The sequence below is a fragment of the Bos grunniens genome, chromosome 18 (genome assembly GCF_055505025.1).
Source record: "Bos grunniens cultivar Pamir isolate PY7600 chromosome 18, Bosgru_T2T1.0, whole genome shotgun sequence".
Lineage (NCBI taxonomy): Eukaryota > Metazoa > Chordata > Mammalia > Artiodactyla > Bovidae > Bos > Bos grunniens.
The window spans coordinates 25,046,549-25,073,015 of NC_141182.1; the positions used below are offsets into that span (position 1 = coordinate 25,046,549).

The 26,467-nt window shown below is 54.6% G+C and overlaps 1 protein-coding gene across 13 annotated transcripts in view; it reads left to right on the plus strand.

The window, feature by feature from the left end:
- Nucleotides 1–26,467, plus strand: part of SLC12A3 (solute carrier family 12 member 3) — a 40,119-nt gene that overhangs the window by 7,356 nt on the left and 6,296 nt on the right. For 6 of the 13 annotated variants that reach the window (XM_086350750.1, XM_086350751.1, XM_086350754.1 and 3 more), the window contains 17 exons: nt 3,793–3,877; nt 4,845–4,999; nt 5,281–5,388; nt 5,818–5,941; nt 7,477–7,578; nt 8,481–8,636; nt 9,299–9,398; nt 10,777–10,888; nt 11,423–11,563; nt 12,578–12,684; nt 14,470–14,552; nt 15,611–15,688; nt 16,323–16,424; nt 18,530–18,641; nt 21,316–21,402; nt 24,335–24,470; nt 25,893–25,960. In XM_086350750.1, the coding sequence (XP_086206876.1) occupies nt 3,793–3,877; nt 4,845–4,999; nt 5,281–5,388; nt 5,818–5,941; nt 7,477–7,578; nt 8,481–8,636; nt 9,299–9,398; nt 10,777–10,888; nt 11,423–11,563; nt 12,578–12,684; nt 14,470–14,552; nt 15,611–15,688; nt 16,323–16,424; nt 18,530–18,641; nt 21,316–21,402; nt 24,335–24,470; nt 25,893–25,960 (1,856 nt within the window). The remainder of the gene's footprint in view (nt 1–3,792; nt 3,878–4,844; nt 5,000–5,280; nt 5,389–5,817; nt 5,942–7,476; nt 7,579–8,480; nt 8,637–9,298; nt 9,399–10,776; nt 10,889–11,422; nt 11,564–12,577; nt 12,685–14,469; nt 14,553–15,610; nt 15,689–16,322; nt 16,425–18,529; nt 18,642–21,315; nt 21,403–24,334; nt 24,471–25,892; nt 25,961–26,467) is intronic. The other 7 variants (XM_086350752.1, XM_086350756.1, XM_086350762.1 and 4 more) reach the window with 3 other exon arrangements.

Consider the following 26,467-nt stretch of genomic DNA (forward strand, 5'->3'; position numbering starts at 1 on the left):
GCTTCATCAAGCTTCTTAGATTACTGACCAGCCCAGTGTGCAGTCATCAGGGCCCAGCAGCTGTTTCGGAGCTAGGGGTGGTAGGGGTACCTTCTTCTGTCTTAAATGCCTTCGCGCCCTAAAGGGGCCCTTTCCTCCTGGCTCTGGCCCCTTGCCCATTCCTTGGGACAGCACGTCCTCAGCAAAGAGTAGTCCTGTTCGTGGGGACTTTATGCAAGTCCCTTAAAAACCTCTCTGGGCCTCAGCTTCCCCAGCTGTAAAATGGGACTCACACAGCCATGTCTTCACAGAGCAGGAAGGGTTCAGCGTGCTAATTTACATAATCTGCTAGCACGGTGCCTAGCCCAGAGGAAGTGCCAAGGGCCAGTTGTCAAGGTCAGTGTCATTTTGTGGCCAGCACAATGCCTCCTTCCTTTTTTTTTTTTTTAAATTAATTTATTTATTTGGCTGTTCCAGGCCTTAGCTGAGGCACGTGGGATCTAGATCCCTGACCAGGGATCAATTCCAGGCCCCCTGCATTAGGAGCTCGGAGTCTTAGCCACTGGACCACCGGGGAAGTCCGGGTGCCTCCTGCTTTACAAATAATACCCTTGGTGCCACCATAGTCTTCTAGCTTCACTGTCCCCACGTTACAGAGGAGCAGACCCAGCTCTGAGAGGCTCGGGGGCTTGCCCAGGGCCCTGCACACAGAGGGCAGAGGAGCTGGAATGCCAAGTTTCTAGAATACCGAAGGCTCAACTTCATCACAACTTCATCACTCACCCAGTATTTTTTGAGCCCCTGGTTTGATGCCAGTGTCTTGTGGACAGGAAGTAAACAGCAGTAAACAAAACACACAGACTCCCACCCTCACAGAGCTCACATGCCTCGTGGGGAGACAATCGGCAAATAAATAAGTGAAACGTGTAGTTTGCCTGATGGTGGCTGAGTGATGGGGAGAGAAAGCAAGCAGAGAAGCAGGGAGGGAATCCCTGGGGCGGCGGTGGGACTAAGGTGGCCAGAGAGCCCTGAGAAGGTGACATGGGAGCCGAGCCCTAAAGGGGTGATGACAAAGATGTCATTGTCTCCATTCACCCTGTGCATCCCCCAACCCTTTAGCACTTACAGAGCAGTCTCATGACCACAGTATCAGGGAGGTCTCCTTTTCACAACCACCCTGTGCTAAAGCCAAGGAAAGCGTTATTATGAAGTCAATTTTCTGATGGGGAGATGGGGACCGAGACAAGGGACTTCCTAGTGACTGCCGTGGGATCTGTGCCAGGCGGTGTGACCACACAGCTCACACCTCACCGCTCACATTGGTGAGCTGGCTTGTGCACTTGCTATGTGCCAGCCTACTCTCATTTCACAGGTGAGTAGGGAGGCTGCTGAGGCCCAGAGAGGGTAAGGGACTGGTCTTAAGGTGCACAGCCAGCGAGAGCTAGGCAGGATGTGGACCCAGATACTCCTGACCTGTGAGCTGGGCTCTGAGACTTCAGACCAAGATGTGAGGGCGGGATGGAGGCCTCGTGTATTCACTTCCCATGGGTGCTATAATGCATTACCACCCACTTGGTGACTGATGACAGGGAAAATTTATTCTCACACAGTTCTAGGAGCCAAAAGTCCAAACAAAGGTGTCTGTAGAGTCTGTGCTCCTCTGAAGGCTCTAGGGAAGAATCCTTCCCTGCCTCTTCCAACTTCTTTTGTTGTTCAGTCGTTCAGTCATGTCCGACTCTTTGCGACCCCATGGACGGCAGCACACCAGGCTTCCCTGTTCTTCACCATCTCCTGGACTTTGCTCAAACTCATGTCCATTGAGTCGGGGATGCCATCCAACCATCTCGTCCTTTGACCACTTCTCCTCCTGCCTTTAATCTTTCCCAGCTTCTAGAGGCTTCCAACAATCCCAGGGCTCCTCAGCTTGTAGCTGCCTCCCTCCAGTCTCAGCCTCTGTCCTCAAGTGGCCTTCTTTCCTCTGCATGTCTCTGTGATCTCTCCTCCTCTTACAAGGACCAGGTCATTGGACGGAGGACCCACCTCATCCCGTATGACCTCATCTTAACTAATTGCATTTGCAAAGATGCTATTTCCACATAAGGCCCTATTCTAAGGTTCTAGATAAATGTGAATTTTTGGAGACACTATTCATCCCATCATAGGTGAGATGGGACGTTGACCTGGTCTGTTGGCCTTGGGCCCAGGGACCCTGTGTGCTTGACCTAGCGAGCCCTCCTGGTTCTCAGGGCAGGGCTGGCTGGACCACAGCTGCAGAGCAGAGACCTCAGAGCTAGGATGCTCCAGAGACTCCAGCCTCCCTCAGCTCGGCACCTCTGCTCCCACTTCTCTCTGGCCTGCCACCCCCTTCCTCCCCACCCAGCGCCTTCAGAGTGCCCTCAGTCGACCCTCCACCATGAGGCCTTCTGGGGTTCTGGCAGCGTCTCCTCACCTTGCTCCCCAGTGCACTGTGGTCCTCCCTGTGGTGGGCACACCATCTGCCCTGTGTGGGCAAGATCCCACTGTACCTCCTCCCTTGGGCCAGGCCTCAGGGCCTCGTCATCACAGAGTGACCACGGGTTCCACCTCAGGCCCCCGGTGTTTGAGGCAGAGAGCTAGACCATGGCCAGCTTTGTTTTGACTTGTCCATGAACTTGAACAGTGTCACGGTCCCTCCAAGTTTTGTCACCTCTGATGCTTTCTGCATCTGCCAGCTGAGTGGCGAGCAGAATGGCCCAGGGAAGGCGGGCAGGTTGACTTCCCATGGCTGACGTGGCCTTCCCCTCCAGGCTGGGGTCTATACCTAGACCAGAAACCTGCTGTAAAACCCCCAGCCTATATCCTTCCACCCAGGACCAGTGCCGCCTGGGGGTGGGCCTGAGGCTATGGACCTCGACATGTCAGGGCTGAGCTGCTTAAGGCTCTGCAAACTGGGCCCTCCTCCTGGCTCCCTGGCCTCAGTTTCCCCACCAGCCGCCTCTCAGGAAGTTGTGCTTGAAGAAGCGCCTGGAAGAGAGAAGCACGTGATGTGGCTGTGAACGTCTGCTGTTGCTGCCAGGAAAGCACCAGCAGAGTTCTTCTTCTGAGAGGAAGGAGGAAGCTGGGGCCTGGTCTATATATTCCTGGCTATGTAATCAAACAAATCACTTGACACATAATGGGGATTACACGCAGCAAACCCAACTGATGAGTTGGGTCCTGGTCTAGGAGCTTGACAAGGATGGGTTTGTTTCGCCAGCATCCCTGTGAGGCTGGAGGGGCCGAGGCCTGGGAGGACAGGCAGGCTGCCCAGTGATCATCTGAATCTGACCGCAGGCAGGATGGCTCAGGGGGCTTCCCAGGTGGCTCAGTCATAAGAAATCTGCCTGCCAGTGAGGAGACGAGGGAGCCATGAGCTCGATCCCTGGCTCAGAAAGATCCCCTGGAGAAGAAAATGGCAACCCACTCCAGTATTCTTGCCTGGAGAATTCCATGGGGTCGCACAGAGTCAAACAGAGCTGAGCACTCATGCACGCACACAAGCTGATTCCGGAGCCCTCCCCCTCGCCGCCCCCAGGGCAAGCACTGGCCAGGTGTCCTCAGGGACCAGAGGAACTGCTAGGAGTTCCTCTCCCTGCCTCTGGCTCCCAGGGCCCTGGGTGTGGTCTCAGCCGCCACCCTCTTTCTTTCCCGTCCTCCTCTGTGGGTGCTCAATCTCTAGATGCCCCTTGGGAAAGGGCTGTGAGGGGCCAGGGGTGGTGGCCCCACCCTCAGCCTGACAAGGGCAGGGCCTGGGTGGGGCTGCCTGACCCCCCTCTCCCTCCCTCTCTCCTCCAGGACCCTGCAGTAGCCATCCCCAAGGGAACACTCATGGCCATTTTCTGGACCACTGTCTCCTACCTGGCCATCTCGGCCACCATCGGTAAGCTGACAGCCCAGAGCACTGGAGGGGCCACAGGGTGCAGTCGGCTCTCTAACAGGGAGGGCCGCGCCGGGAAGGCATGGCAACACCAGGAAGTGGAGCCGTGGATTTTATTTTGTGGGGGGCACCATGGTGGCAACCAGAACATCTTTATGGTGGGAGGTAGTTTGTGGTGGAGATGTGGGGTCAGACGAGGCTCCTCTGATCCCTTCAAACCTCAGGTTACAGATTCAAGGGTGTAAAATCCTGTAGGAAAAATCAAGCTCCAAAAAAAAAAAGAAAAGAAAAATCAAGCTCCAACTCTAGGAATAATAGTGAAAATAGTGATGCTGAGAATGAGGAAGATTATTCTAGCAACTGACTTATTATCACGTGCTCAGTCCTTTACATGCCTTATTACATTTAATCCAGGCACTGGTCATTTCTGCCTTTTGATGGAGGAGAAAGCAAGGGCTCAGAGAGGTCAAGTGACCCGCCGAAGGTCACACAGCCTGAGTGGTAGAGGTGGGCTTTGGACCCAGGCCTGGGCTGTTGACACTCGCCTCTCACTGAGACCCTCACACACGCTCTTGCTCTCAGTACCACCGTGCGAGGTGAGCTGCTCACAGATGGCCAAGGGACGTGGCCCAGTCATAGCCACTCGGGGCCTGAGAGTCAGGTCTCCCTCATAAGGAGGACACTGTGACCTCGGGTCACTTAGGCTCCTTGTGCCTCTATAGAATAGCAACAACAACAAAAATAATAGAAATACCTGCTTCCCAGGAGTGTTTAACATGCTTAACACAGGGCCTGGCATGTCGAAAGTGCTCCCACATAGAGCTAAAATGATTATCATTATTACAAAGTAAAGGAAGAGCTGGCCCAGCAGCAGCATCTCGCCCTCTGCAGAAGTGACCGGCATTTTCCGGGTGGCAGGGGAGGAGGGAGGAAGGGAGGGAGACCTCCCCACACCCTCCTTCCTCCCCAGGCTCCTGTGTGGTTCGAGATGCCTCTGGGGGGCTGAATGACACGGTGACCCCCGGCTCAGGCGCCTGCGAGGGGCTGGCCTGTGGCTACGGCTGGAACTTCACCGAGTGCGCCCAGCAGCGCAGCTGCCGCTACGGCCTCATCAACTACTACCAGGCACGCGCAGCCCCACCGGACGCCAGGAGGGCCGGGTGGAGGCTGGAACGGGCTGGAGAAGACAAGGCTTGGGGGGATGGCTCAAGGTTGGGGAAAGAGCTTCAGATAGGGGCTCCGGGCCCAGTTCCTGCCCCCGCAGGCACTGGGTCCCCAGTGAGGGTTGCAGGCTCAGGTGGAAGCTTCCAGACGGAGCCCCTGCTTGCCATGGGGACTGGGGTGACCCGGGTGGGGGCTCTGGGCCCACCCCTCACCTCGGAGGTCTGAACCCCATGTCCCCGCAGACTATGAGCATGGTGTCAGGCTTCGCACCCCTGATCACAGCTGGCATCTTTGGGGCCACCCTTTCCTCTGCCCTGGCCTGTCTCGTCTCTGCCGCCAAAGTCTTCCAGGTGAGGCCTCAGGAGGGGGCGGGAGAGTCTGAGAGGCCAGGTGACCTCCAGAGGCCGGAGGAGTCATGTGACCTCGTGTCTAGATGGGAAGGAAAGGAGCTGGGAAACCAAAGGCTTGCAGGAAGCAGCCCCCTTGCTGCACTGAGCTTTGAAGAACACCCACCTTTCCCATCCCGCACCCTCCCTGCACAGTCTGGCACCCCGTCTGCAGCCCACCCTCCCAGTCTCCCTCCGATGTGATCAGCCCCCTTTCAGTCTTCGTGGTGAAGTGGAGAGGGCGGGATATCCCCTGCTTTCACAGAGACAGAAGCCAGGAAGTGCCCTGCTGAGGTCACGGAGAGAGCAAGCAGGGGCTGGGGTCCAGGTGGCCGCAGGGGAGGGGACGGGCAGGTCCCGGCCAGGGGTGAGCGTGTCGCCCTGTGCCCACAGTGCCTGTGCCTGGACCAGCTGTACCCGCTCATTGGCTTCTTCGGCAAAGGCTATGGCAAGAACAACGAGCCGGTGCGCGGCTACCTGCTGGCCTATGCCATCGCTGTGGCCTTCATCATCATCGGTGAGTGGCCGAGGGCACGCAGGGCCGCCACCTCTCCGGCTGGCCACAGGGCAGGGCCCAACCTGCTTTCCCTGGTTCTGCCCTCCTGTGTGCTAGCGTCTGGGCCCTCCCTCCCCAGGTCTGAACCAGCCCCCAGGAAACACTGGGAGCACAGGGCAAGCGACTGATTGCTCCTCGGGAGCTGATACAAGCAGCTGGGTCACTATCTCTGTAGGTGCAGAAGCTACACCAGCCTCATTTCTCAGACCTTGAGCTACTGGGTCCCTTGGGGTCTGAGACAGGGGATGCCCTTGGAGAAAGAGCCCAGTTAATCAGTTAGCTAGACTGACCTCTATCCTGGCTTTGCCATGTGCCAGGTGAGTGACCTTGGAGAAGGTACTTCACCTCCCAGAGCCTCGGTTTCTTTGTCTGCAAAATGGGAGCAACAATGCGTAGAGGGTGTGTCGCTGATGGGCAGGAAGAGACCACGTATGTACACACACACACACGCATTCATATATGCATACGCTCATGTGTGCCCACTCCCCAGTACTTTCTGAAGTTTAGCCAACAAGGCAGAACTTGCCAGGAGAGAGGTGACCCGACCAAGCAAAAGCAGTGGCCATGAAGACCCCTGACCCTCTTCCCGATGCAGGAATGGGGCCAGGGTCAGTGACTGGTTAACCTCCCCTGGCTGGGGGGCACTTTCCTGCCACAGCTGAATCCCTGCGACTTAGGCCGGCACCGCCAACCCAGGAGACATAGCCTAGTGATCTACCCCCACTTCCATTCGAGGGAAACGTTCCAGACTGGGTCTTACACCAGATGAAGAGGCAGGAGGGCCACACCCAGGGCTGGAAACACCTGGTCAGGTCCGGGGTCCCGGATGTTGTTGCTTGTTTCCTGCTCACCCTGCGGTCCACCCCCTCCTCCAATCTGATGTCCTTTCATCTGGGTGGTTCTGACTGGACCTCAGACGGAGGACAGTGATCTCAGATGTTCCTGGTCAGGTTCTTGTGCTGATTCAATGGACTTGTGTGCAGAAGACCCGGCACACAGAGGCGCTTGTCTTGTTAGGGGATCGTGCAGAAGCAGGCCCTGAGACAAGGATTCATGTGCAGAAGTGTGCCAGGGTGCCAGGGCAGGGGGCTCGCCAGACAGGGAAGGGCAGGAGTCAGGTCTTGAGCAGGCTTCCACTGCAGATGGAACTGTGATATGGCCCCAAGGTTTCAGATAACAGATGGCATGTGTCTTGGGTTGCGTTGTAAGATGTATTTCTTATTACAATTTGTGGTCACAAAAGAAGTGACAGTCACTGTCCTGGGTCATCCTGTAGCCTGACAGGATCCACCCTTGCATTCCTCTCCATCCTCCATTGTTACGAAACAATGGGCTTTGAGATTCACAAAATGATGGGCCCCTTTCACAGATGAGAAAGCTGAGACTGAGCCTTGGTGGCCCATCTGGCATTCCCTTACCCTGAGAGGGAGGATTCTGGGGACTCTGTGATGGAGCTGCCCAACAGACTGTCTCCTCTCTCCCTTGGGTCCCTGAAGCTGAGCTCAACACCATCGCCCCCATCATCTCCAATTTCTTCCTGTGCTCCTACGCCCTCATCAACTTCAGCTGCTTCCATGCCTCCATCACCAACTCTCCTGGTAAGCAAGGCCCTCATCTCTCCATGGGAAGTGACACTTGGGGCTGGGGTATGGAGAGGGGGCGTGGAAGACATGGATGCAGGTGGGAAGACCAAGGTCATCTGTCAAACTGAAGTCAATTAAAGGTAACTTTCCAATAATAATAATAACAGCTATCCTTTATCAGGCACTTACAATGTACATACATTCTGCATGGATTCATACACTGTTTACAGCGTGCAGAGACTTTTCTCTTGCCTTCCTCCCCCAGATTTAAGGGAGTCAGGAACCTGGTTCCCAAGAGAGGGAAGAAAATCACCAGAGAGGCTGCAGGTTGCACTTGCCCAACTCCAGGGGGCGCCACTCACGACATCATAGATTTATATGTTTATTATGAATACTTTCTGGCAGATGGCAGCAAAGAGTCTTCCAGGAAGACTTTTTCCAATTGGCCTGAAACTGCTAATAAGCTGGTCCCTGAGCCACCTTTTCCCTAGACCGTGGACCACGGTGCCCTGGAGTTGTGCCGTGGGGTGGCTTTCACTAGTGGTGGCCCTGGCACAGCTGCAGATATGGGCCTTGCAGAATTAACTCCTTCCCCTCCATTCACCCCCTTGGCTCTGTGCGAGCCCCGGAAGCCAGCAGTGTTGCTGACGCTGGGTGTCCTGTGGCCATATTTGGCCAGAGCCGGATGCCTGTCCTTTGGTACAGCCTGTTCACGTGGGAGGGTGCCAACCAAAGCAGGCGTGTGGCTCTATCAGTGCTTCCAAGCCCAATCCCAGGAAGCAAGATGGGTGGGCAAAGGCTGGGACCCCGGCTCTGGGCACTATGGGCATTGCCACCCCGACCCTGCCCAGCTGTGCTGGCTCAGAGGGAGACTCCAGAGTGTTGAGTGTACCCCCGAGCCCTGTGCCCCCCACCAGGGTGGAGACCCTCGTTCCGATACTACAGCAAGTGGGCAGCGCTGTTTGGGGCGATCATCTCCGTGGTCATCATGTTCCTCCTCACCTGGTGGGCGGCCCTCATCGCCATCGGCGTGGTCCTCTTCCTCCTGCTCTATGTGATCTACAAGAAGCCAGGTGTGTGTCTCAGGCGGCCCTGGGGGTCAGGCGTCCCCTTCTCGCCCTGAGGCTGCTGAGCCAGCCTGCCCATCAGCTCAGCCAGAGGGCCTGTCTCAGAGTCTGTGCTCCCAAGGGCTCCCTCTGGTCCTCCAGCCTCATCCCTCCCCATGGGGTGAGGAGCCCCCAGGGAGTGTGCCCACTCAGAGCCCACACCACCCCCTGCTGGACACCCAGGACCTGGAATTGCCTGCTCAGGTCCAACCTCCGGAGAGTGGCTGGCCTGCTGGTGTGCGTACCAGACCAGGGGCTGCCTGATAGAAAGGCAGGCAGTCAGAGCCTGGACACAGGGGCAGGGGTGTCTACACGCAGGCAGGCAAAGATCCCAGGAGACAGCACTCTCAGAGTGAGATAAAGAACTCCAGGAAAGCCTAGAACTTTCAAGTTGAACTTGGCCTTCCAGGTCATTGTGAAGGTCTGTTTGTCAAAGGAGGAGACTAGTTTGTAGAGTTCAATAGCTTGATGTAATGTATAATGTTTGAGCGTGTAGCCATATTGTAAGTGCAAAGGTTAGGAACAGAACTACAGGCTGTCAACTGCTCCCATGAGTGTTTGCTTCCTAAAGGTCAACATTCCCTCCCTTGTACTTAATGTCTGGTTTCTCCCGTGACTTCTAACCTCAGAGGTGAACTGGGGCTCCTCGGTACAGGCGGGCTCCTACAACCTGGCCCTGAGCTACTCTGTGGGTCTCAATGAGGTGGAGGACCACATCAAGAACTACCGGTGAGCACGGGCTCGGGGTGCCTGGGGTGCAGGGCTGGCTCTGACCCTGCTCTGGAGATCCCCAGCCAAGACCTGACACCTGACCAGCAGACCCAGGATGGGCACGGCCCCTTCTCGGAGAGGGAGCAGGGTCGGGAAGCATCGCCCAGCAGTCAGGAGACCAGAGTAGATGCTGCCCAGTGGGGCCCAAGCAAGTCTAGTGGCCTCTCTGTACCTAAGTTCCACAGTGGAATATGCTCTGCGCGATAAAAACAGACAACACGGACATCCCTCCGTGTCCACCGGGGCCTGGATCCAGCCCCACCTCCCATCCCCTGCCCAGATACCAACATCCTCAGGTGCTGAGGTCCCTTACGTAGAAAGCCTAGTACGTTTGGCCCTTGCTGTCCACTGTCCCACATCCAGATTCAATCTCCATGCTTGATTTTTTAAAAAATATTTTCTGGCCACGCTGGGTCTTATTTGCAGCACGTGGGATCTTTGATCTTTGTTTCAGTGTGCAGAATCTTTAGTTGCAGCATGTGGTATCTAGTTCTTCAACCAGGGGTGGACCCGGGCCCCCTGCATTAGGAGTGCAGAGTCTTAGCCACTGGGCCGCCAGGGAAGTCCCCGCCACACTTGGTTGAACCTGCAGATGTAGAACCTACAGATTCTAAGTGCCACCTGTGTTTGTAAGGGTGCTCTGATGTTATAATTTGTGAGGCTGACTGTGCTGAGCCTCTCCCAAGTACTCTTCAAAGCTGATTCCCCTCCTAAGTGAGGGAAATTGTACCTCCAGAATCCCTTTCCCAACAGATCACAATGTTAATGATCGGACGTATCTAGGTGTCAATCCTATGCTAGGTGACCTACACAGCGTCGGCACAACCCTCTGAGGTATATGAAACTGCTAACCCCATTCACAGATGAGAACACTGAAGCAAGGAGAGGTTAAGTGATGGGCCCCAACTCACACAGCTGGTGAATGGCCAGTTTTGTCTGGTTCCAACTGAGTCTGGTAGTGACCCTTGACTGTGAGCCTTGGCTGCCTCTTCTACCCAGTAACACAGTGATCTCATGAGTGAGGGGCCTCCCTACTCGCAGTCTTGATTCTGCTCACACCATGCTGTGCTGGGCGGAGCAGGGACACTAGGTGGAGCAGCAGGAGGGAGGTTCGCCCCAGGGGAGCTTGTGGTGGCCTGAACAGGAGGGACAAGGAACACCCAGTGTGGTGGCTGGCCACAGAGAGAGCTGGAAAGGACTCATGGATGGGAGGACCACGGGCTGGTTCCTCTGCTTAGGAAGGGAGTCCTGGAGATGGGACAATGCCTGGAGCAACTCTATTTGGCATCCACACCCCCAACTCTGTCCTAATTGCTCTTTCCCTTCCCCTCCTCAGCCCCCAGTGCCTGGTGCTCACGGGGCCCCCCAACTTCCGCCCGGCCCTGGTGGACTTCGTGGGCACCTTCACCCGGAACCTCAGCCTGATGATCTGTGGCCATGTGCTCATGGTGAGTGTCCCCTGCAGGGAGGGTGGGGCTGTGTTCCTGGAGGAGCCTTTGGGCACCGGGTCCACCCCCAAGGGTGGGCGTGGGGTAGGGTGAGGTAGGGGCTGAAGGAGGGGCTGTGGAGCCTGGACAGGCTCTCTCCCCTTCCCTGTCCCTGTCACTGGCTTCTCCCCACTGCCCAGCCCCTCACCTGCTCCCTCCATCTTCCTCCTGGCCTTCCCGCTCAGTCCTCGTGTGTCTGACTCTTTGCGACCCTATGGACTATATTCTTCAGGCCAGAATACTGGAGTGGGTAGCCTTCCTCTTCTCCAGGGAATCTCCCCAACCCAGGAATCGAACCCAGGTCTCCCTCATTGCAGGCAGATTCTTTACCAGCTGAGCCACAGGGAAGCCCTCCTCCTCCTCTTTTTTTCCCCTAATTCTGTAAAGGAAACCAGCAGTGAGCCCAGGGGACAACCTCCAGGGCAAGAGAGGAACTGTGTCTCAGGTCAGAGGGTAAAGGCCACCCCTGAGGTCATGTGTCCCTGCCACCCACAGGGCCCCCGCAAACAGAGGATGCCTGAGCTCCGGCTCATCGCCAACGGGCACACCAAGTGGCTGAACAAGAGGAAGATCAAAGCCTTCTACTCCGACGTGCTCGCCGAGGACCTCCGCAGCGGTGTCCAGGTTCTCATGCAGGTGGGTGGGCCTGGGGCTTCCCCAGAGGCCTTACTACTTGCTTGGCAACCTGGAAGTGGGATGCCCCGGTGGGCTAGTTTAAGCCCCTTTTGCTGCAATGGGAGTCTCACCTTCCTCCCCCTCTCTGGATGTGCTGATTCAGGGCACCTTCTCCAAGTGCCCAGGACCCCGGGGACACTGCCTTGGAGACCGGTGGGAGCTGCTGACACATTTTGTGGTTTGGGGACTTTTTAATGATATAATCTACAGACAGCAAAGTGAAATAGTGTAGAGTTTGATATATGTTTACAAATGCAGACACCACTCAGTGCTATGAAACCACCACTCGGGTCAAGTTCTAGAACATTCCATTCAGGCAATTCCTTTTATTGCTCAGTGTTCTTATTTGTAAAGTGGGATGCATGGATAAAATAACAGTTGTTAATTCTGAGTCAACATAGGGGACTCCTTTTCAATAGTTTCCAGTATTTCTCAAGATTAAAAAAGAGCAGACAAGCTCTCCTATTGGGATTATAAAACTACTTGGAGCAGAGGTAGAAGTTATGATTGTGTGATATTTTAAATGTATTAAATGCCACTGAATTATACACTTTTAAATGGTTGATTTTATGTTATGTAAACTTTACCTCAAAAATTAAAAAAAAAATTTAACATTAAAAAAAGAGAAATATAAAAGATGTATGGATTAGGTGACCCAGGAGTACTCTAAGCTTGACATCCAAATTCAAGTGCCCTGTTACAGGAAATAATTCCATAAATAAATAGTAGCTGGGATAATCCAGAACTAATGGGACAGTCCAGCTGTTAGCCCTGCTTGCAGATGCCTCAGGGAATAACTCTGGCTATAGCTTCACCTTTCTCATGGGTGTATCCAGGCAACGAGGACCTTGAACTGGGAGATATTTCTCCTGAGCCCCCACTCCATGGCGGAGAGGGAAACTGGGCTGAGACCAAGTTCCACCCTAGTCACAGAACAGAGGCCTGACCCGTCACCACATCCCCACCCTGTGGCAGGCCGCAGGTCTCGGGAGGATGAAGCCCAACATTCTGGTGATCGGATTCAAGAAGAACTGGCAGTCGGCTCACCCAGCCACGGTGGAAGACTACATTGGCATCCTGCAGTGAGTGAGGTCACCAGGCGGGGCAGGGCCTGAGGCCTCTTGACTTGGGCCTTTGGCGTTTCCTGGGCCTTGGGAAGGAGAGGGGAAGCAGTGGGCGCTATAAGAAGCTGAGTCCACTGGTTCAAAGCTGAGGAAGAAAAGACAGACGGAGGGTCCCCCACCCTGTCCCGTGGGTCATAGGCACCCAGATTGGCAGAGAACAGGTAAGTAACAGTGAAGTGGGCCAGGTGTGGGGCATCAGGGAACAGTGGGGACTGTGGCAAACGGAAAGGAACAGGTGTTCCCTGGCTCCAGCTAATTGTGCCAGGCAGAAATGAGGACCCAGTGTTGCCAGGTCTTCTAGTTTTTCAGAAAGTCAAAAATGTGAGTTTTTAGGTGAAAATCGTGTGCTTACCTGGGGGCTGCAGAAGACCTGCAAATACCCAGCTCTCAAGCTGTGAGGTGGTACCACTGAAACCAGGCCTCCGAGGAGGCGACAAGCTGGGGAATGGGACCAGGGGATAAACTCCCTGGGATTTCAGGGTTAACTCCAAACCCGTTCTCTTTCATTTCTTGCTGTGCAAAGTCCAGAAAATGCCTGCCTGAGCTGCTTTTCTGCCTTGATGGGGTATGGAGAGGCAGTGTGCTGGGGCATTTAACAAGCATGAGGCTGAGTGTTGGGGACCTGGGCCTGGCTTCCAGGTCTGCTGGGAACCAGCTGTATGACTGAGCAGTGCATCTCACTGCCTCTAGCAAAATCACAACAGGAGGCAGTACATACCCACTCTGTAGGAACCCCTACATAGTGGCTTCAATATGCCAAAACTCCAAACTGCTGAAGCCTAAAGGGCCCTGTCCCAGAGACTTGTGATTAGAGTTCAGAGAGGGCAGTGCTTAGCCTAGTAGATTAGCCCTGATGGTGGGCTCTTGGGCACCCTGTCAACCAGGCAGTTAATATACTTGTGGGGTGGGAGTCTTCCAGACATACCATACAGACAGCCCACTGCTGTCTTCATGAGTGAGGCCGATCTGAACTGGCCACTTCCTTAGCGTGTGGTCATAGACAAGTTACTCCCTAAAACTTAGATTTTGCATCTGTCAAATGGGAGTAGCAATTCCCATCCCCACCTCTGTTGGTAGAGATGTGAAGATGAGCCACGTGTGATGCTTTCAAACTGTGGTGCTGGAGAAGACTCTTGAGAGTCCCTTGGACTGCAAGGAGATCAAACCAGTTAATCCTAAAGGAAATCAACCCCGAATATTCACTGGAAGGACTGATGCTGAAGCTGAAACTCTAATACTATGGCCACCTGATGTGAAGAACTGACTCATTGGAAAAGACCCTGATGCTGGGAAAGATTGAAGGCAGGAAGAGAAGGGGGTGACAGAGGATGAGATGGCTGGATGGCATCACCGACTCAATAGACACGAGTTTGAGTAAACTCCGGGAGATAGTGAAGGACAGGGAGGCCTGGCATGCTACAGTCTAGTCCATGGGGTCGACAGTCAGACACTACTTAGCAACTGAGCAACAGCAACAATCAGGAGGACAGGGCTGGTTCCGAGACTGGCCCGACTCAGTTTCCCCCAAGAGGGTCTGCAGGATCCACAGTGCCTCAGACAGTAGAGCTAGAGGGGTCCTGGCCACCTCTCCGGTCCTGCCTGCACGTTAAACAGATGGGAGACTGAGGCCCAGAGAGGAGAAGGGTATGGTGGGAGGCAGGGTCAGCTCTAGACAGGCCTCCTGGGGGCTGGGGGCTGGGGGCGGGGCCGAGAGCAGGTTGACCCCATGACCTCTCTCTCCAGCGACGCTTTTGATCTCAACTACGGTGTCTGTGTCATGAGGATGCGTGAGGGCCTCAACATCTCAGAGGTGATGCAGGCGCACAGTGAGTACCCCCCTTCTTGACACCCCTGTCAAAGACAACAGGATCCCAGGAAGCTCTAGAACCCATTTTTTTTTCCAAGTGGTTCAGGGAGGACAGGGGGAAATTAGTAAGGAATAAAAGGTCACAGACTCCTAGAAAGTCAGTTTTTGATGGAAATCATCAGATTTCTAAAAGGAGAAACTGAGGTCCTGAAAGGGGATGTGACTAGTTCAAGGCCTTGCTTGACTGGACCACAGCTCCCCGAATCACCATGGGAACATTTGTAACCAGATGGGATAAAGAGGAACTAAGACAGGAGAGAGAAAAAGACGGGGAGAAGAGCCACGTGAAGACTCCAGAGCATGAAAACACACACAGAGAGGCCATGAAAGCTGGGGATAGAGTAGGGAGATGTGCTACATTTAAGGCCACATGTAAACAGATCTGAACTCGTTATTTTTAGAAGCGTGATAGAAATAACACATATAAAGACAATGGGGGTGGGGGGTGTGATGCTGAGAGGAGCGGATGCTGCAGGCCAGCCTGGGTCTTGTTCACCCAGGTCACCGATGGGCTGAGGGTGTGCCTGGCAGCTGGTAGTTCAATGAATATTTACACAACCAGAATTTGCAGAGCAGCAGCCACACTCCTGACCAAGGTGGCTTTAGGTGCTGGGCGTGCAGCAGGGAACAAAACCAAGTCTGCCCTGGAGGAGCTGACATTCTGGGGGAAACGCAGTGGACCCAGGACTCATTGCAGGCAGTGATAGCTCATGAGGTGTCCTGAGGAAGCCCACATGGAGGGGAATGCGGGCAGGAGGGCCTCTCTGAGGAGGGCGCTTATTTCTAGAAGGAGAGGGCTGGGGAAAAAGGGCGCTTGGCTCTGAGGCCACCCACCCACTGCTGAGACCTGGTGGGAAGGAGCATGCCTTGTTTGAGCAGACAGGAAGCTGGTGGGGGGTGCATGGAGTGTGCAGGGAGGTAGAGACCAGATCAGTGGAAGCTGCAGAGTCAGGACCTTCCCCCAGGGTAAGAGGGCCCCCAGAGAAGCCTGGGTACAAAGCTCCCCCTCTTTTTCAGTTAACCCTATGTTTGATCCAGCAGAGGATAGCAAGGAAGCCAGGGCCGGCGGGGCCCACCTGTCTGTCTCCGGCACAGGTCAGTCCCCCCACCCCAACTCAGAGGCACAGGGAGCTCTCACCCTGGGGAGCACTGAGTGATGGGCCACGGGGGAACTCAGCCGAGGGCAGGAGATTTTTGTTTTTGGCAGTGACCTGAAACCCCTAGGATTGGGTCACAGGGAGTTGGTAGGGCAGTGGGGCTAGGGGCAAGATAAAGATTTCCAGCCCTGCTGGAGAATTCAGAGTCCAGGCATCGTGGGACACCATCCAGTAGGCTCTGGGGCCCAAGTCCTGCCCCTCCAAGGGCCCCCTGGCCATGCTCCGATGCAGAGGGGCAACAACACTCTGGGAAGCAGGGAAACAGTGCAGGGGCTGGGAGTGTCCTGTGGGCATTTGTGAGGGGCACAGGGGAGTTTTTAAGAGAATGGTCCCACCCCCGGAGCCAACCAGAATCCAGGGAGAGAGAAGCTGGGAGCAGAGGAGGGGCACATCCCAGCACTGCTCTTCCGGGGTCCCTGCCCCGGGAGTCTCCCATAGGAGGGCGTCCCCAGCGCATGCGCACAGCAAGGGCTTCCAGCCACCATGTGCACAAGCCCATGCTGTGTTCCCAGACAGCCTCAGGCCTTTCCCTGTGCTCCGCACCCACCTGACCTGCCCCTCTGCTCCTGCAGTGGACCCCGAGGCCTTGGTGCAGGAGGAGCAGGCCAGCACAGTCTTCCAGTCGGAGCAGGGCAAGAAGACCATCGACATCTACTGGCTGTTCGACGATGGAGGTCAGTGCCCCAGGATGCCGGCTCTCCCCTGGCTGCCTCCCTTCCATGACCTCCACTCTCGGCCTCCCTCGCTGGCCGCTGACAAGGCCACTGGTGGGACCTCGGGGCCCAGCTAAAAGGAATGGGGCCCCTGGGCCCACCACTGGCCTCACGGGAGCCTGGCCAGGTCCCTTCTTTGGCCCTCTGTGTTCAGCTGTAAAATGAGGGACTTAAAGGAGCAGGTGAGGTCAGCGTGAGGAGGGACTTCAGACTGGACAGGCCGTCGGGGTCACGGGCACGTGATGTAAGTGGGAGACATGAGCTGGAGCGCAGCAAAGCTGTAGGCATATTCATCACTTACCAAAGAAAAACACGCTCTCTTGATTTTCTTGTGACTCTCAGTTTTATTGTTCCCACCCTTGATAGAGTCCTAGATACAGAGAAGATATTCTGAGCATTTACTATATGCTTGATACCAAGGGTTTACATAGGTTAACCTAATGCAGTCCCCAGGTGAAAATGATTATTAACTCCCTTTACAAATAAGGAAACTGAGGCACAGAGTGGAGAAGTCATGTGTGGATCATACAGTGATAAATGACAGCGATCTAGATTTGCATGTGAAATCAGATCAGATCAGTCGCTCAGTTGTGTCCGACTCTTTGCGACCCCATGAATCGCAGCACGCCAGGCCTCCCTGTCCATCACCAACTCCCAGAGTTCACTGAGACTCACATCCATTGAATCAGTGATGCCATCCAGCCATCTCATCCTCTGTCGTCCCCTTCTCCTCCTGCCCCCAATCCCTCCCAGCATCAGAGTCTTTTCCAATGAGTCAACTCTTTGCATGAGGTGGCCAAAGTACTGGAGTTTCAGCTTTAGCATCATTCCTTCCAAAGAAATCCCAGGGCTGATCTCCTTCAGAATGGACTGGTTGGATCTCCTTGCAGTCCAAGGGACTCTCAAGAGTCTTCTCCAACACCACACTTCAAAAGCATCAATTCTTCGGCACTCAGCCTTCTTCACAGTCCAACTCTCACATCCATACATAACCACAGGAAAAACCATAGCCTTGATTAGACGAACCTTTGTTGGCAAAGTAATGTCTCTGCTTTTGAATATGCTATCTAGGTTGGTCATAACTTTCCTTCCAAGGAATAAGCGTCTTTTAATTTCATGGCTGCAGTCACCATCTGCAGTGATTTTGGAGCCCAGAAAAATAAAGTCTAACACTGTTTCCACTGTTTCCCCATCTATTTCCCATGAAGTGGTGGGACCGGATGCCATGATCTTCGTTTAAATCCGCCCCCCTAAATGCTGGCTCACATATTTAAAAGCCTTGTGCACAGGAATTCCCTGGTGGGCACTTTCACTTCAGGGGGCGCAGGTTGGATCCCTGATTCTGGGAAATAAGATCCTGAAAGGCCAAAATAATTTTTTTTAATTTATTTTTATTTTTCGGAGAAGGCAATGGCACCCCACTCCAGTACTCTTGCCTGGAAAATCCCATGGATGGAGGAGCCTGATGGGCTGCAGTCCATGGGGTCTCGAAGAGTCGGACACGACTGAAGCGACTTAGCAGCAGCAGCAGCAGCATTTTTATTTTTGGCTATGCTGGGTCTTTGTTGCTGTGTGGGTCTTTCTCTAGTTGTGGCGAGCAGGGGCCACTCTCTTGTGGTGTGCAGGCTTCTCATCGTGGTGGCTTCTCTTGTTGCGGAGCAGTGGCTCTAGGGTATGCAACCTCAGTAGTGAAGCTCCCGGGCTCTAGAGCACAGGCTCAATAGTTGTGGCACACGGGCTTTATTGCTCCAAGGCCTGTGGGATCTCCCTGGATCAGGGATCAAACCCGTGTCTCCTGCATTGGCAGGCAGATCCTTTACCACTGAGCCACCAGGGAAGCCCCCCAGATTTTTAAAAAATAAATAAAAGCATCATGCCATTCAAGTAAACCCCAGCCCACAGAGCCCTTGTCTCACCCTGGTTTCACCTGGCAAACTCACTATAGAGATGAGTACACTGAGGTCAAGAGAAGGGATGGGGTTGCTAGAGGCAGAGTGGAGCGGGACCCAGACAAGGCTGTATCCTGAGAGCATCTTTCTCTTAACTCACGGCACCCTCCTTGCCAGGCCTCACCCTCCTCATCCCCTATCTCCTCGGCCGCAAGAAGAGATGGAGCAAATGCAGGATCCGCGTGTTCGTGGGGGGCCAGATCAACAGGATGGACCAGGAGAGAAAGGCGTAAGTGGGGAGCGCCGACCATCCGGGGCTACCCGTGCCTGCCCACACCTGCCCCTACTCCCCATTCCACCCCTCAGGGCTCTCGGGTCACAGCAGCGGTGAGAGAGTTTAGGACAGGAGGAGGTTTCTCTCCATTTCAGAAGCGGTTTTGGTGTCCTGTCCCCTTTAATAAGATACACATGTCCTAGTCCTGGCCATGGCAGGGAGGGCTGGTAACTTTTACATCCACAAATCTCCAGGAGATTTGCAGTGAAATGAAGGATGGAGAAGGCCCTGCCCCTCAGAAATGAGGGCAGAGCTTAGAATCCTTCGGGGCAACGTCCCCCACTCCCCACCCAAGCCCCCGCACCCCCCAACTCCCAAGCTTCAGGTGCCACCCCTGGTGAGGCCAGAGGTGACTTAAGTGGCCAGGATGAAGGGCAGCAAATCCCCTGGAATCTCTTGGTGAGAAGAGACTCCATTCTCCAACTCCATGGCTGATTCTCTGTCTAAACAAGAGGAAGTCGGCCTGGTTCAAGTGCTGGGCAGGTGATGGCATCTGCCAGAACTGAGTGATGTTGGTTTACTGGTTTTATTGGCCTCATCTTTCTGGCAAGGGTTGCTGATTTGCTGATTAAATTGTGAAGCCATTTCCTTTCAAGACATATGTAAGTGAGAATGTGAGTTGACTTAAGCTGAGACGGAAGTAAACAGTCGGGCACGTACACAGGTGTGGAGGTGGCAGGAGTCGGGCAGGTGGCACACGTGGGCTAGATTTGGGCCCCTGTTGCTTTAGAGCAAGGTCAAGTGAAGTCGAAGGCCATAGGACCGAGGACTGCTGGAGGGTGTGGGCAGGCTGGGGAGGATGGGGTGGGTGGCTTGCCCCAAACCGTGCAGTTAATTAGCCAGAGAGAAAACCCTGCACAGCCTTGAGTGCCTGCTGTGACACCCAGGGACAGGACTCCATGGCCTGTGCCACCCTAGTCCTATGCCAGTACCTCATACATCCCCATGACCCCTGCTGCATGAGTTAAGGGTGACTAGCAACCCCATCTTATTGCCCTCACCCCCATTGAGAGCTTCTCCACTGGAGGGCCCTTCTCCTCAATGCGGAGGAGAACGTTGCCTGGGAAACGCAACATCTGCTTCTCTGTGCTCCTTTCCAGAAGATAAACACACCGCAAAGGCTGCTTTGCCCTCTTGGCTTCCTGTTCCAGCTCCCACTCAAAGCTGGGCTCAGGGGTTGTTGGTTCAGATCGAGGCCACGGCACTGTGGGGTCACAGGATGTCTTGCAAGCAAAGGTTGTGAAATCTCCTCTCCTCCCAGCTGACTCTGGACCAGCCCAAGTCCTCTGCCTTCCTTGTGACCCCAGGCCACCCCTGTGCTGCCCCCAGCTGTGCTTTCCTAAGTTCACTCCCAAGTTCCGGGACCAGTGCTGGCAGTTTGTCTCCTTTTTGTTCCCTGGCATGCTCCACACCGTCCCAGGCAGCCCCTCGCTGCTCCCACCCCATCCCCTGCACCCCCATGTCTTTGCTTATTTGGACTCTCCTCCTGGGGTGCTCACTCCCCACCGGCTAGTCCTGGTCACCAACACCGTGTCCTGCCCAGGGATTCTGATGGAATGGGCGGGCTAGGGCCGAGGCACAAGTACCATTTAGAAGCCTCCTTGTGTGGTTCCGGTGTGAACACCCTTATCCACCCTCTTTAGTCTATAACAGTCTTACCCACTGTTCACCATCCAGCCAGATTACCACCTCCTCTGTGAAGCCTCCCCTGACTGCTTCAGACCACAGTTGCCGTTTCCTCCTTGTGGACACAAAGTCAGGGCTATCTGGCTTGCCACTCCTGGTTCTGTACTCAGCTCATATGTGTTACCTGCTCCCTCAGCCACCCTGAGGAATTTCCTACCGTTCACCTCCCATTCCTTACACCCTCTTTTCTCAAAGTGTGGCCAGTGAACCAGCAGTCCCACATCAACTTGGAGCTTCTTAGAAATGCAGAATCCCAGGCTTCCCTGGTGGTTCAGTGGTTAGGAATCCACTTGCCAATGCAGGGGCCACGGGTTCGATCCCTGGTCCAGAAAGATCCCACATGCAGCAACAAAGACCCAGCTCAGCCAAAAGTAAATAAATAAATCTTAAAATAAAGATTAAAAAAAAAGGAAATGCAGAATCCCAGGTCCCAACCCAGGCCAGCTGGGGTCAGAACCTGCGTCGTAACAAGCTCCCAAGCAGGTGCGCAGACGTTAGAATGTGAGGTGCTCTAGCCCAGAGATGGCCACCTGAGACTTAAGGACAGTTCCTTTGTCCTGTCACTTGTCATCATCTGACCTGCTTTATCAATATTCACTTACTGTCTGCCTCCCTCGTCGGCTAGAATGTGAAATCCCCAAGGGCAAGAGTTTGTTTTGTTCGCTGCTATATCTTCCCTAGTGGCTCACATGGTAAAGCATCCGCCTGCAATGCAGGAGACCCAGGCTCAATCCCTGGGTTGGGAAGATACCCTAAAGAAGGAAATGGCAGCCCACTCCAGTATGCTTGCTGGGGGAGTCCCGTGGAGCCTAGTGGGCTACAATCCGTGGGGTCACAAACAGTCAAACACGACTGAGCAACTAACATACATATCCTCCACAGGTGCTCAGTGAAAACTCACTGAAGGAATGAATGCGTTAAAAAAAAAACCTCTGTCTTCCAGGATCATTTCTCTGCTGAGCAAGTTCCGGTTGGGATTCCACGAAGTTCACGTCCTTCCCGACATCAACCAGAAGCCACGGGCCGAGCAGTGAGTTTTCTGTGTTGGGGGTTCCAGGGAGAAGGGTTGGCCCTTTGGTAAACCAAGGGCAACCCGGTTCACCTGCCCCTGCCTACACTGGGCTCATGGAAAGAAAGAGTTTGCAGCTGTTAATTTTTGTTTGAGTTTTTTTCCCCTTGCCCCGTGGTCCTTTGCATATCAGAGCTGTGGTCTTTGCCAGAAAAATACCTGGGCTGAAGGTCAATGAAAGTTCCCACTCATGCTTTTCACAGACCCAGTGTTTTTGAAGCTCTTCATGGCCATTCTGCTCCTAGAGCAGAGCTGGTGTTTCATCTGCCAGGGGCCTCCCACCCACCCCGCACACCCTGGGGCTGAGAAAGTCTCCAGCTTCACACCTCTCAAGCTCAGGCTGCTGGCTACTCATGAAAGGCTGATTTATCTACTCTGATTTTCTAAATTTTCTCCAACCCCTGTATCGTTTTCATAAAGGAGTGGTTCTCAAACATCAGCATCACCTGTAGGGTTTGTGAACACACAACTCTGGGGCCCAGCCTCAAGATTCTGAGTCTCTAGGTCTGGGGTGAGGCCTGAAAATGTGCACTTCTAACAAGCTCTCCTGTGCTGATGCAGGCACCTCACTTTGAGAACCACAGTCTCAGGCGATCCATGTAACATGCTTAACAGGGCGCCCTGCCTAGAGTCAATGATCAGTCAAGGCTGGATTTGTGGCTTCTGCCCGCTTGTAGCTTCTGAGCTCTTTCTGTATCTCTACCTTTCCCTATAGTCCTAACTCTGCTACAGACTGCTTCCTTCCTTCTCCGGACATTGCTTAAATTAAGTGTCTGAAAAAGGGACTGTGACCATCCCAGCTCATTGCTTCCTGCCAAGCCGAGGTAAAGGTCACCGGAAGGTCTATTTCTTGGCCACCTTTAGTCCAGTTGGCCATGGCCACGAGTGGCAGGATCATATGCCCCGAAATACACCACTGGAAGGATGCTCCTTCTGCAGAGGCCACGGCAGAGGCACGTCCCCACCATGGGGCTGAGGGGCACTGGAGCAAACAGAACGGAAGTTCCCCAGGCCCTGAGGCAGAAGCATGGCAGCTGCAGCCCCTGATGTTATGTTAACTCACTGGCACCTGGGGAGTAGAAGATGTCGAATGGTCTGGGCAACCGCTCCCCTGCTCACCCATGCAATGGCAAGTGGGCAGACTTGAAGCAAACTCCTGTGTGAATTTGTAGCAGGGCTCAATTGTGGGGCCAGAAGGAATAAGTTACTTTCCTAATGATTCAGTTGCACATTCTTAAAAGAAGACATTTATGATAGGATTGCCTTATGTAAATCTGTCGAAGTGAGGTTTTCCAGCACTCTGTCTTCTCAGTAAAGTAAGGTCTGTCCTGACCTCTTTAGCCCTTGTCTACCTGGAGAAGGAAGGACATCAAGAAGAAAAGAAAGGGGACTTCCCTAGTGGGCCAGTGGCTAAGACTCCGAGCTCTCAGTGCAGGGGGTCTGGGATCAATCCCTGGTCAGGGCACTAGATCCCACATGCTGCAAGTAAGAGCGCCCAGGCCATAACTAAAAATCCCTCATGCTGCCACTAAGACCCAGAGTAGCCAAATAAATAAATATTTTTTTGAAGGAAGGAACTAGTTAACAGTGATGGATATACTGACTCCCCCATTCTCTCAGGGCTGTGCTTGAGCGACAGGGGCAGAGGTGAGTAAATTGCAGCCCTGCCCTGCATGGTTTACCTTGGCTGAGGTACAGGGAGGATGTCAAGAAGCATCAGAATGGTGCAGAGATGGACGCAGATGCAAAGGAGAACAGGGCCATCTCTGCTAGTGGAGGAGCAGAGCCTTGAGAATGGCCGTGAACAGAGATGGGAGGGGGAGACCTTCCCCCATGGAGAGGACAGTGGGAGCCACATGCAGAACCCCCCAGCCCATCTTGTCTTTAAACCCCATCTTTCCTCTTGCATCTGCCTTCACCTCCTGGACCATTTCTCTCCTCCCTTGCACAGCCAACCTTCTCCAAAGTGATGCTACCCTCTTTGTGGCTGCTTCCTCCCACCCTTCCCTCATTCTCCAGCTCACTCCAGTCTGGCTGCCCTCCTGCAGCTCCGCTGAAATCCTTCTCTCCAGCTTGGGCCGTGACCTCTGCACCACCAGGTCTGCAGAGCCCGCGGCTGTCCTCCTCGTTCTCTGCCTCACAGCTGCATTTGACACAGCGGTCCTTCTTGAAACAGCCCCTTTGGATCCAAGATGCTGCCCTCTCCTGGATCCCTCCCACTTCAGGGATCCTTCTTTCAGCTTCCTTTGCTGGTGCTGCCTCCTTTCCCTGACTTGCCTGAGGGCATCCCATTCACGCCTGCACTCACCTTGCTCCATCCACACAGGCTTCTCTGTTGCTCCTCAAGCAGCCCAAGTACACTTCTGCCTCGGGGCCTTTGCACCTTCCATTCTGTTTGCTCCAACACCCCCTGCCTTGTGCATAGCTAGCTTCGGAAAGACGGGCATCCTCGGGTCCAGAGAGGACTTTCTGCCCAAGTATTTCCCATCCCAGGACTCAGCGTATGCTTTCATAAGTCTTCTGATCTGTATCCACCTGCTTATTTGTCGCCCAGCAGACCACGAGCTCTGTGCAGCCTGGGGATGTTGTCTGGTTTGTGCACTGCTGTATAGCACAGAGCAGTGCTCGGTAAACACCCTGGGGCGGGAGTGGTCAGGGGGTGGAGATGGATCCCAGTCAGGCTTCACGGACCACTTGTGGAAGTCCTGTTCAAAGTCAGACGCAGCTGTCAAGGCTGAATTCAACACAGGCTGCTTGGTGTAAACAGCAGCATCAGAAAGGGTTTCAGCCTGAAATGTATGTCCCCACGGCCCCCACCTCCATCTCCCTCTGAGGACCCCGTTCCCCTGGACATGGGCACCTTGCCCAGTCTCACTGGCTCTTTTGCCCCCAGCATCAAGCGCTTTGAGGACATGATTGCACCCTTCCGCCTGAATGATGGCTTCAAGGACGAGGCCACGGTCACTGAGATGAGGCGGGACTGCCCCTGGAAGATCTCGGATGAGGAGATTAACAAGAATAGAATCAAGGTGCGGGAGAAAGAAGGGCCTTGCTGGGGTGGGGGTGGGGGTGCTCCTGACCGAGGTGCTCCCCTGGGTCAGGGCCTGTGCCCCCATCTGTCCTGGGCTTCCTGAACCCCTTCCCCTGACCCTCAACTCTAGTCTCCCTGCACCAAGCCTCTGAGGTGTCCTCAAGCCACACACGCTCAGGCTGACGAGTGACCCAGGGGTTGATCTCAGAGCCATCCTTGGTGTGGGAACCTGGTCCCTCGGTCCATTTTGAGTCTCCCTGGCCATGGCAATGGACTGCCTGGGGTCCTTCTCCCTCTCTTCCCCTGTTCTTCCATGCCTGCAGGAAGGAATTCATGAGGCAGATGGTGAAGGTCAAGGTAGAGCTTGTCCTTTGTGGGCCCATAAAGCTGCCTGAGCTTCTCCCCTAGGCTATGGACCCCACGCCCTTCCCAGGCAGCATCTTCAGGACTCTGCTCAGGCCTAAAGGAGAGTGGGGGCTGCCATGCCCATTTTAAGGTGGGGAGAGCAGTTCTGCTCCCTGTGAGTTCCATGGTGGTAGTTCTGAGGACTCAGGAGACATTTGCTGATTTCTGGGGACAGTTTTGGCTGTCACCTGCCAGCAGGAATGGCCACTGTCACTTAGCGAGTATCGGCCTGGGATGCTGCTAAACATCCTGCAACCCACAACACAGAGTGATTCCACCCAAATGCTGCCCATGTGAGATCTGGGTGAACTCACTTGCCCTCAGTTTTCCTTTCTCTCCAATGGGGTATCCACAATCAGACCCTGAGTGTCCACCACTTCCGAACAATTCAGAGACAAGCCTTGGAGAGGAGGAGGGAGTCCGCCCTCAGCTCAGCCCCACCTGAGCTTTGGGGAGTTCCCTGACCTGGCCCCTGAGCCTTCCAGAGTCACCCAGTCCTGAGAAAAGGCTGAGTAATGTGTCGTGTCCACAGAAGGCTCCTGCCTACTCTGTCGCAGGGGAGATCGAGCCATCACCATTGCTGAGTGCACCTTAGCAAGTGCTTCCCCTGGAGCTTTTGTGTGCATCATCTCACTCAGGCTTCCCCAGACTCCCCGGGGAGGGCACTGTTGCACCCATTTCACAGCTGAGGACACTGAAGCTCAGGGAGGCAAGGTCCCTGCTCGATGTCGGAAACTCTTAGAGCTGAGATGTGAACCCAGCCCTCCCCACCCCACGGGAGGTGCTCTTTGCCACCACAATCCCACAATAATAAGGTCAGGAAGAAAACACCCCAGGGGCTCCTCCAGGAGGTAAGCTTGGCTTTCAGTCACCTTCTTGGAGGTGGGAGAATCTACCATAATTTAGGGGGGACAATTCACACACCCAGTTTGAGATGTTCAAGAACGTGGACTTGGGCTTGGCGGGGATCGCTCAGGGGATGTGGGAAATGACCACATGGCTTTTCCTTGCCCAGTCCCTGCGGCAGGTGAGGCTGAACGAGATTCTGCTGGATTATTCCCGAGATGCTGCTCTGGTTGTCATGTAAGTAGTGACCTGTGTGCTGGAGAAGCCTGATGCCCAGGCCAGAGTGTCAGCTTTAGAGGGCTGGTCACTGGCTGAGGACCCGAGCCTTCCTCTGTGAGGATGAAGGGCCCCAGGCCCATAGAAACACAATCTGGGTGGCTTCTTACTCCTTGACCGGGCCTGCATCCACCCCATGCCCCACGCCCCACGCCCCACGCCAGCGCACCAGCTGGCCGAGGTCTTGGGTCCCTATGTCCCAAGCCTCACCGACTCCCCCCACCCCTGCTTTCCCCTGTCCATTGCTTTTTCCTGCCAAACTCAGCTTGGCAAAGGGGACCCAGTTTGTTCTGGAAGAAAATCGATTCCTAGTTGTTTGGCCAGCTCTCTTTGGTCACCAGCCACCCCCAGTTGATGTTGGTGCCAGGTCTGGGCAGTGGAATCAGAACCCTGCCCTGGCCGGGGCTGCTCCAGCCTCTCTCGCTGCTGGCCCTGTCTGGTTAGGAGCCGCCTCGGCTGGCCGTTGAC